The 11,063-nt window shown below is 31.2% G+C and overlaps 1 protein-coding gene across 1 annotated transcript; it reads left to right on the plus strand.

The window, feature by feature from the left end:
* Positions 1-6,735: 6,735 nt before the first annotated feature.
* LOC136985092 (acyl-CoA desaturase-like) lies at positions 6,736-8,961 on the plus strand. The gene is made up of 4 exons (XM_067282294.1): positions 6,736-6,832; positions 6,903-7,033; positions 8,238-8,443; positions 8,538-8,961. Exons 1-4 carry the CDS (start codon positions 6,736-6,738, stop codon positions 8,959-8,961), a joined length of 858 nt encoding a protein of 285 aa, XP_067138395.1.
* Positions 8,962-11,063: the final 2,102 nt, after the last annotated feature.

Raw genomic sequence — 11,063 nt, forward strand, 5'->3', positions numbered from 1 at the left:
GCCTTATCATGTAACAGTTACAAGGACTTGAAATTATAAATGTTTAAATGTAATAATTAACGATAAAAATGTATATGCAGATTATTTTAACTTACCCTTTCCATTAAATCGTCTTTCCTACCAGTTGTACTTTTTTAATTCCTCCTTTAATTGTACCGTTGTTAACCTTTCTAAAAAAATTATTTTCGTTCTTCCATTATTATAAAGTAAGGTATCCTTCGAACGAAACGCCTTGTTTACAACCGTGTCGACATGCGCGACACCTATGTCACGTGATCGCTTTTTCTCCTATTGAATAAGCTTATTAAACGATGATATCAACTGAAAAAGTAATAAAAATAAATGTCTTCCTTTCCTCTGTTCCTCTTTTCCTGTATTTCTGGCAAATAATAATAATAATCATAATTATTATAATTGAAAGTTTTGCAGTCATTTTTTCAATTTTACTTGTATATTTATTTAGTTTGATTAAACTGGAGGGGGGTTTTTCCCTGTAATCAATGACAATACTTTTGTTTGACATATAATAATTTTTCCTTATATGTCAAATTAAAATGGTTTCTTTTTATTACTTTTAAAGAAGATAATTACTAATTGCATATATTAAATCAAATTAAATTTTAATATATGCCATTTATGATTGCTTTATTATAATAAGACACAGTTCAAAACAATTTATTTCGAAATGGTCCCGCTTTCTGATTTCTATAAATATCTATAGGTAATACATGCTTTACTACATACATTTTTTATGTGTTAAATTGCTTAAATGACTATTTGAATTACTTTTCAAATATTTTTCTATAGTAGCTAATTAATTAACTAAAATATGTAATTATTTTATACTGAGTAAGTAGACTTTCATTAACAGTTAAATCACTTGATACTACAGCAATATATAAGTTTCATTTCCAACGGGATACAACTGTGAGGAGAGCCTCAGTAATATTTTAAGTGGTGCCAGGCCCCCAAAGTTAAAGGATAAAATATTATATTTATCCTTCATCTTTAGAGAACCCGGCAACACTTAAAATAATATTGGGGACCAAATGGGTTCCGGTACCTGTTGGCTCCTATGGGCCACTAGTGGCCGAGTGAAAACACCAACGAATACTGATAGTTTGTCGTGGGATCCTCACTGAATCGCGTGACGTTTTTAGGTTCTCTTCACGTAAACAGAACATAAATAGGACTACTTTTCCACATAGAAAGCTCTCTCCTAAGAGGCACGCTCCCTTGGCATGTCGCGTTGTCTTATCCCATTTTTATATTAAGGAATTCTTTTTCCCCCACAAATCTTTCAAACTCACTTTTAAATAATTGCATTACAAAAATAATAAATATAATTTGAATTAATGTATTTTTCCTTATTTGGGCTGCAATTTGAAAAGAATTGTACACCTATAAATCCCCATTCTATTCCGCCTGTCTGTCCTTCCTTACTCTCGAGAACGGAGTTAGATAGATAAAATCCATACCAGATACAGAAACCTTAGGGGCACGAGGCCCCTCGATACAAGAACTTCCGAAGCAAACCAGAAGTAACGTTATTTTAACTCAAAACTTTTCCTCTGAAAGGTGTTAGATAGATGACCGACACGACTCTGTTGTTAAAGGAAAAGTATGATGTACAGGGGCAAGTCGCTACTAATTTGAGGTGGAGAGCATATCTTTTAAATTAAATAAATTAAAAATATGATTATAAAAATTGCACTCCGGCATTGCGAAGATGTCACAATAAAAAATTGTTCGTTACATAAAGAATATAAAATATTTTTACGTAAAATATAAACGTTTTATTTATGTTTTTCTATTGTTTGTTTTAATACTTTTCGTAAAATAACCTAAATTTTACGTTATTCCATGACCTAAAACCAAGGTTTTATATTTGTAAAATCGAAGTTGAAATTTTTTATTTATAAAATAAATACGGAATTTCGACAATGTTAAAAGTTACACATTTTATTTTATTTAGAAACCTTTTTCGTTTTTATTAAATTAATGTAATTATTTAATTCTTGGCTTGCTTTAATAAGCTTTTAAGTAGATCGTTCATCTACCTTGAAGTTTTTTTTTTTTTTATAATAAAACAGTGTTTAAATTTAATTCAAATAATTAAACTAATTTATTGAAACAATAGTTAATGATCAAACGTTCCACGCGAATGTTTATCTGTTTAATTTATTTTTCTTTACCTTTTCATTGACATATTTAAATATTCAATTATGATAATCAGCCGATAGGAAATATTATTTTGCATTTATTTTATTTGTTTTCTTTTTTAAAAAAATATCAATATCCAATATCAATTCTTTAAATTGTATACAGCAGAGGAATAAAGAATTTTCAAGATTGGTCATTCGATGTGATAAACCCTTGCACAAGATAACCTTTATAGTTATGTAGTCGATCTTACCCGTTTTCACCGGGTGCAATAATTAGGTCCACCCTCTTCGAGGCTCATTAGAGAATCTTTACATGGATCTAAAAATATGTTTGATTTCCCACAAAAACACAAAAAATCGCATCTAAAATAGTACAGTAGAAGCCGAGTTTTTTAGGATAATCCTAAAAACGCGGGGGAATTTCCAAAAATCCCCTTTTAGTGTGCATTTTCGTGATGTACCAAATTTTAACTTTCAACTCCAGACCGTTTGGGCTCTGCGCTTATTATTATTATTATTATTATTATTATTATTATCATCATCATCATCATCATCAACACATCCCGATTATGTTATAAAATCTAATAAAACAAATCACAGGATAATGTAGATGCAAATTAACAGATTAGACAACCTTGTTTGGTGGTTTCTAAAAAGATTTTTTGACGTAATCCTTCACCTGAAAATTTCGAGAAATGTATGAAAAATTAAAGATTTTTATATTATTTTTATATTCAGGTGAAGGATTACCTCAAAAAATCTTTTTACAAACGACCAAACAAGGTTGTCTAATCTGCTAATTTGCATCTACGTTATCCCGCGATTAGTAACGTCTTAATTGCCTCTATAATTAATAAAAATTGATTGACGTGGCATTCACGTATACAGTAGATTAAACTCTGTAGATTATCCATTAATCATAACTCTCCGGGTAAAGAAATAGCAATTCAGGAGTTAACAAAGGATTTTATATCATAAATAGAAATGTTTATCTCCGATATATTCTTATAACCCTGAATAAAAGGAAACTTTTCTACTAGAGTTTTTTTTTCTTCTTCTTTTTCTCTTTTACACAATTGTCATTAAACCAAGGTTGATTAGCTATTTTAAAATTAATAACGTATTTTCTAATACGCAACTATCCGTATACAGTATACTGTATTTGAATAATGTTTCCTAGCGTGATATGGGGTGATATTTGCATCTAATGGTTATTGTTTAAATCATTGGGAAATTCCGTAAACTTTTACTCCTTCCATTTGACTTGTTGTGGCTCTAAGCTACGACATGTAAAGGTCCCTTCTTACTTCACAAATAATAATGGGCAATATGTGGGTCGTCTTCGAGAATAGAACGAAACCCTAAACTATAACTTAGCTTATACGTAAATCTGGTCATGACAAAGAAACCATTAAAATGACTAGTAGATAAAATATTATATAGCATCGAAATGACGTGAGGAAATCTGCAAAGGAAGACGTCTCCCGTGAAGACTTTTTTTTGGGGAAATTGGCCCCTATTTGGAGTTATATTCAGCTAATTCGTTATGTAATCTAGTTATGAAACTATGTATAAGGAGTGATAGGAACGAGTGCTAGAAAGGTATAAGTCTGCCGAGTGTTCCAGAAAAGTGTTTGCAAAACGCTGATTGAATGAATTCGGAAAATAACAGCAAACAAGGAATGGAAAGAAATGTATGGATTTATAAAAAGAGAGGGCTTGTATGAACCGATTTTTACTTTAAGAATGTTTATGGAGAAACGTTTGAATGTGAGAAAAATATTACTTGTTGCATTTGTAGATTTAGAGGAGCATAGAATCGAGTAAAGCAGAAGTCAATCAGTTTTGTATAAATACAATAGACTCTTTCTAATCTGGCCATTCCTTGAACACAAGAGAGTGCCAGTTACTGAATATATAGGACTAAATGCAATGAAAGACATGGTCTGTCTCCCTTTCGTACTGATTCTTTTTGGAGCTGTATCTTGTTATTGAGAAATTGTGTAGAGGGATACAGTAATTCCAAGTTTAATTCTTTATTAAAATTAATGTTACAACTTTCTATATGTATTTAAAAACATAATATATAAATAAGAGACACATGCAATACCCACTGTATAGTTTTTTCCCCAAAGCTATTGATTGTAGACCAAAAAGATAAAGAAGATTCACAACTTTTAACTTTAATTACAACATTTTGGACAAAACTTCCTCTCTATTGCTTTGATTAAAGTATATTCTTTAATTGTTCTATTAAATATCATATACTGTATTTCTGAACCTTTGATATTAACATTTCTAATGATGTAGTAGTAGATTCGGGTGCACAATGAGCAACAAGAGTCATTACTCCTTTATCTTTCAAAATGTTAACCTAAAATTTTTAACAAAAATTGAAACTAGTATGGAGTTGATTTGACATAGTTTGTTTGTTTAGTGTGACCCAATTCTTTATAAATTTAGAAAACCTTAAACTAGCCTTGGTTTAAAGACAAAACAGAAAGAAAATATCATGATAATAACTTTAATATATATATATATATTATAGAAAAATTTCTTTAATTCATAATATAAGGATGTATCCATCCATTGAACATATGAGTTATGTATTTTTCCTATTACTTAAAACTGAACTATAATATTCTTACATTGTTAACACAGTCGCTAGTTTATAAGACATAAATCATTGATAATCATATATAATAAGATTTGTGCAATTTTTGTAAGTCGAAAAACAAATTTCTTTGTTTCGGGTGGTCATTGAATGTACTGTATGCTGTTTACTTGTTTTACAGTGCGTGTATTCACCGTATTTCCGCGAATATAATGGCTTTTATATGTGAAGTATGCTCTTAAAACCGAAAACAAGCGATTTCCACATATTATTTCCATAGAAACACGGCGCGATAAGCTAAATGTAACTTTTTATACAAAAAGTAATAATATTTTAATTTAATTTTATAAAGTAAACATACGAAAAAGAAGAGGAAGTAAATGTAAATGAGATGTATGTAGAATTTATATAGATATTAAGTTTTTAAAGTGTACATCCCAACTAATTTAATCTGTTCTGTCATTGATACGTGTCCTCTAATTTTGATACTTTACACTAATTTCTAATTAGTGTTTAGGCTTTATTTAATGCAACAATAAATCTCTTAAAAGTATTTTAAAAGTAGACTTATACGTTTATTAATAATCGTCACAGATCAAAAAACATATAAAGCTGAAAAGAAAAGTAACGTTATTGACGATGATAATTTAAACCGGAAAATGACGATGTCCTACTTTCCTTTATATTTTGATTCACATTCAGAACTTTTAATGATAAATTCTAAACAAGAACAGTCAACGTTTGCTCCAGGCGATACGAAGGTTTTTCTTTTTTTTCTTTTTCTAGTTAACGACAATTTTAAATAACTTTTTATAAAATAAAATCTATAATATAATAAAGATTTTGTGAATTTTTTTATATAATTAAAATCATATCTACTATATAAAACCGTCGAGACAAGGGTCCACTAACGGTCGAATGGATAAAAACACCGAACATCGGTCGTGAGTTTGCGCCTGTTCAACGAGGCAGCCACGTGTAATTTTCCGGTTTTTCTTCACGTTTGTAACACCTAAATACGGGCCAATTTTCCTTAGAATGTCCTCCCCCTCGGCACTCCAGTGTCGCGTTGCCGTAATCAAATAAACCAAACCAACTGTCACCAGAGCAAAATAGTAACATCGGCATTGAAATTGATGTATAGTCACGAAGTTATTATTACGAATATTCTGATACTGGGAACAATACAAGTATACTACAAGTAACCTATGTATTTCAGGAAAAAGTTATATACAGTACTTAAAGATGTTCGACCGATTCATAATAAGAATGCTTTATTGCTCTGGAATATAAAGGTTTTTCTTCTGTTCGGTTTTGATGGAGACAATCTGAAAGGAATGTATTTTTATACGATTTGAATAAAAACTGTGTTTCTTTCAATTAATTTGAGTGTAGAGATGCATTTTAAAACGTTATATTTTATATTGGAAACGAGTGGACAAAGCGAGCGAGGAGCCGAGCGTGAATAAAACACATTAAATTCCACGTGGAGTCGGGCGTAAAAACCAATGACCGACTAAACAGCAGAGGTTAGAGGTGTTTTTATTTATCCTTCAAACTGATAAAATAATACAATGTCGGCTACATGATGTTCTTCATAAAATAATATATTCTGGTTTAACTTTTAATATACTAAATATAGGTTAATTGTGAGATCAGTAAGTGTACCAAGAGTCTGGTTGCTTAAACCAATTTTTTCTTGACCATGACCGAAAATTTCAAAATGGCGTCAACAAGGTAATGTATGATTCGAATTTTATCCTTCAAAAATTTTAACCAATGAAATTACGTTTAAATATACTATGGAAAGATTCGTGGAACAAAACGTTTAAAAGGGTTTATTAAACAATTTCGATTTTATTATTTGTTCGGCTTCTGAAAAAGATGGCTCCGAGTCAAACTTGTACTACTGTGACAGAAACGTCAACAGAACATGTCGAATCCAAAAGACCCCGCATGCAAATTGTGTGGAGAAATGTAATTGCTTTCGTAATTCTTCATCTTGGTGCTCTTTATGGAGTTTACGTGATGAATTGGAAAACTTTCATAGCATGTAAGTTAACATTTAGTGGATTATATATAGATAAAATGCCACAACTTAATAACGTAATTTTATTTTTTAGTGATTGTATTTGGATACGCGAGCGTTTTAGGAGTAACTGGAGGAGCTCACAGACTATGGTCACATCGCAGTTATAAAGCAAAATGGCCCGTTAGAGCCTTACTTATGATTTTGCAAACTATGGCCATTCAGGTAACTTTTTTTCACAATTAGTGATGATCGAATATCGATAAGATCAATCAAAAATCGATTCATATTAAACAACGGATTGATTTTTTTTAATACTAGATTTTAGCCTTTTAAGTTCACGTAAAGGAGGTTATGATTATATATTTTTTCGTGTTAGTTTTAAGAAACTAACCTGAATAAGTTGTATATAATACGCGAGAAGGTTTAGATGCTTCGTGCAACACTACACGACCGTAGAAGTAGGAAATAACGTATATAATGCGATGTAAACCGTAACTAGGTCGCAGATTTGATGAATATAGATGTGGACAGATATATATTTTTTTAATGCCAGGCCGCATTATACAGATTTATAAAAATACATATACTATACAAAGTTATACATTTATGTTTTATAATTTTATTTAGTTTCTGTATCAATTTATGTCTTTTTAAAATAAACTACGCTTAATTAAGTTCCTCATTGTTTATTATTTTTAGACGTATGTAATTCAGAAAAAAATTTCCTTATAGCCAATAAATTATTACGTTTTTAAGACAGAAAAATTGAGAATTTCTTTCTTCACGTTGATAAAAAAAACGTATTTTTTATCAAATTTTTAGTGTTTATAATAATAATTATTTGGAAATATGTTAAAATTGTAGGCCTATAATTGAAAATTAAATACAGTATTCATTTATAAAGTAAAAAAACGAGTATAAAAATATTTAGTAAAGGGAAAGTCTCGTGGAAAAAATGATACCAGAATGGATCTAAAAATAAATTTATCTATAATTTAAAAAAAAAAAAAATATGTTCTGAAAATAGAAGTAAAAGTACTCCGGAAAAACCATTTTATGTCATTGTCTTCCTCTAACGAGATGTTATACAGGAGACTTATTACAAAGGTTTAAATTTCGGTTAATGTTACCTATGGTTCCAAAATGGCGACTCGTCTCTGATTCCAGCAAATGGAAGAAAGGAAACAGTAACCTAACCTAACCTATTCTAATAATTTTGTTGGTAATAATGATGGTAATTTATTAGAATAGGTTAGGTTAGAATTTGAGTCCCCACTGTTTCCTTTCTTCTATTTGCTGGAATCAGAGACGAGCCGCCATTTTGGAACCACAGGTAACATTAACCGAAATTTCTTTTTTAAATCTTACTAATAAATCTTATTATGTGGTAATTTACTTATTGAAAAAAATGATGTTAATCTTACAGAATCATATTTACGAATGGAGCCGTGATCATAGATTGCATCATAAATATTCCGAAACGGATGCGGATCCTCACAATGCTACCAGAGGATTCTTCTTTTCTCATATGGGATGGCTGATGGTTAAGAAACATCCTGAGGTTAAACAAAAAGGAAAAACTATAGATCTGAGCGATCTTCTTAAAGATCCGCTTATTGTCTTCCAGAGAAAGTAAAAAAACGAAAATACTTTTATATAATTCTATACACAATAATTTCCTTTTTTTTTTATTATATTTTCTAATGGTTTATAAAACTTTTTACAGGTATTATTTTCCATTGGTAATCTTAGTTTCCATTGTAATACCAACGATGGTGCCCGTCCTACTATGGGGTGAAAATTATTGGAATTCATTGTTTACAGTGTTTTTTACACGATATGTTTTATCTTTACACGGAACTTGGTTAGTTAATAGCGCTGCTCATATGTGGGGCAATAGGCCATACGACGTAACCATAAATCCGAGAGAAAGCCCCCTTGTTATCTTCACTGGAAGCGGAGAAGGTTTTCACAATTTTCATCACACCTTTCCTTGGGATTATTGCACGGGTGAATTTGGATGGAAGTTTAATATGACTGCAGCATTTATAGATTGCATGGCGTGGCTTGGATTAGTTTACGACAGGAAAAAAGTCAGTCCAGAAATGCTCAAACAGAGAATTGAAAGAACAGGAGAGAAATTATCATGAATTTAAATATAAAAAATAAATCGTCATTGTTTTAATGTTTTGTAAATATTATAATGAATTAAATTTTGTATTTATGTAAAAGTATAATTCAAATCTTAATTTTCATCCGTTTTTTTTTTTTTTTTTTTTTTTTTATAAATAACAATCGTGAATGATGACATTCTGTATAGAATAGCGAAAAGAATAATGTTATTTCAGTATGAAGAGTATTAATATTTTGCTTGAAATAATAAAGTTACCTTTATAACATGAATGAATGGTCTCCTACGGCTTAAAAAAATCGATACAGTGAGTTTTCCTGCTAAGAAACAAGCATTTTATATTAGGTTTGTATTCGTTACATTCACGACGATGATTGCGGAAAGCGACAAATCGTCGCTTTCCTTGCAATTAAAAATGTACTCGTGATATTCATGACGTTTTCCATAAAGTTTTTCCGAACTATGAACAGAAAATTTCATGTTATTGCATTCCGAATGGTTCTTTATATTCTTTAAATCAGTGTTCCACAACCGGTGTGCCGTCACAAGGTAAAAGGTGTGACGTGAACTTATACATATTTTATTAATTTCAAGTTTTATTTATATATTTTTATCACAGCTGCTGTGTTTCTTATGCTTGTATTTCATTCTCTGCCGCAGTACTGATGAAGTAAGATGATGTTAATACAGTAAACACATATGTCGTCCCAGTACTCACTTATTCTTTTGGAGTTATACATTGGACTCATACAGATCTTGAGCAACTCCAAATACAAACAAGAACAACACTTACTAAGCATAAACAAAATTATCCTAAATTCGCCATACAAAGATTAACCCTTCCACGTAAAGATGGCAGACGTGGCTTAACCTCCTCTACAAATAAATACAGATACTGCTAGAGTTTTCCTACAAAAAACAAGAAACATCACAGTTACATAAAGCAGTAACTCTAGCAGACTTAAATAATACCCCATTAAATTTACATCCACAACGTATGGACACGACACAACATATAAATAGCATAGACACCATTAAGCAATCATGGATGAGAAAGGCTCCATGGCAGACATCCCTATGACCTAGCCCAGGATTTTGTTGACAAAACTGTGTCAAATAGCTGGTTAGCTCGGGGATGCCTCTTTGGGGAGACAGAAGGATTCATGATTGCCATACAGGATCAGGTCATAAATACTAAAAACTACAGAAAACACATACTTAGAGATACAACACTGACGCATGACACATGCAAAAAATGTCACATCATGCCAGAAACCATACAACACATCACTTCCGGTTGCAAGCTCTTGGTCCAGACAGATAATTTACATAGACATAATCAAGTAGCAAACGCATTAAGAGCTTGCAAAGAAACACAAATTATTAGACATCCACGAACCATACCATAAATAGGCCTACATTCAACAGACAGTATTGGAAAACAACGTACGACAGAGCCATAATCACAAAACAATTTACCACATCAAATCAGACATCGCTCTCATTGACAAACACAATAAAATCACATACATTATAGACGTATCTGTTTCAAACACTCACAATATACAAAACACATGCACTGAAAAAATCAGCAAGTACACAGAACTCGCCCAGGAAATAAGGCATCTGTGGAAGATGGATAGGGTGCTTATTGTACCTGTCGTTCTCTCTTCTACACGTGTCATACCACACACGCTACACAAAAGCCTGGGAACGTTAAAATTGAATAGAAACGTATACATCACACTACGGAAGGACATTATATTGAATACATGCCACATTGTTAGGAAATCCCTGAATATAGACACTGACACTGACACACTTATTTAATTTTTGTCTTGCTTTGTCTTGCTTTAGTACACAGCCGTCGGTGTCAACTGAGTATAACTCACAAAACCCAACATAATAATAATAATAGGTTTATGGCATTACGAAATTCTATTAATAGTATCATATCGTACGTTTTTGAGGGGAATAACATTTTGGTGTTCCGTGTTGAGTCATGTCGAGTCATAGGAGTAGAAAAAGGTTGCGGAACACTGCTTTAAATAGATAAATGTACTGTACTTACGTTTTCAGCCATCAATTGACCTCGGGTTGGATTATGGGTTAAGGCAATGT

The sequence above is a fragment of the Centruroides vittatus genome, unplaced genomic scaffold (genome assembly GCF_030686945.1).
Source record: "Centruroides vittatus isolate TY-2023 unplaced genomic scaffold, ASM3068694v2 contig_950, whole genome shotgun sequence".
NCBI lineage: Eukaryota > Metazoa > Arthropoda > Arachnida > Scorpiones > Buthidae > Centruroides > Centruroides vittatus.

Coding starts and splice junctions, on each gene's coding strand:
- LOC136985092 (XM_067282294.1), top strand. CDS start 6,736: ATGCAAATTGTGTGGAGAAATGTAATTGCTTTCGTAATTCTTCATCTT. Junction 6,833..6,902: donor TTGGAAAACTTTCATAGCAT/GTAAGTTAACAT, acceptor TTTATTTTTTAG/TGATTGTATTTGGATACGCG. Junction 7,034..8,237: donor TGCAAACTATGGCCATTCAG/GTAACTTTTTTT, acceptor TTAATCTTACAG/AATCATATTTACGAATGGAG.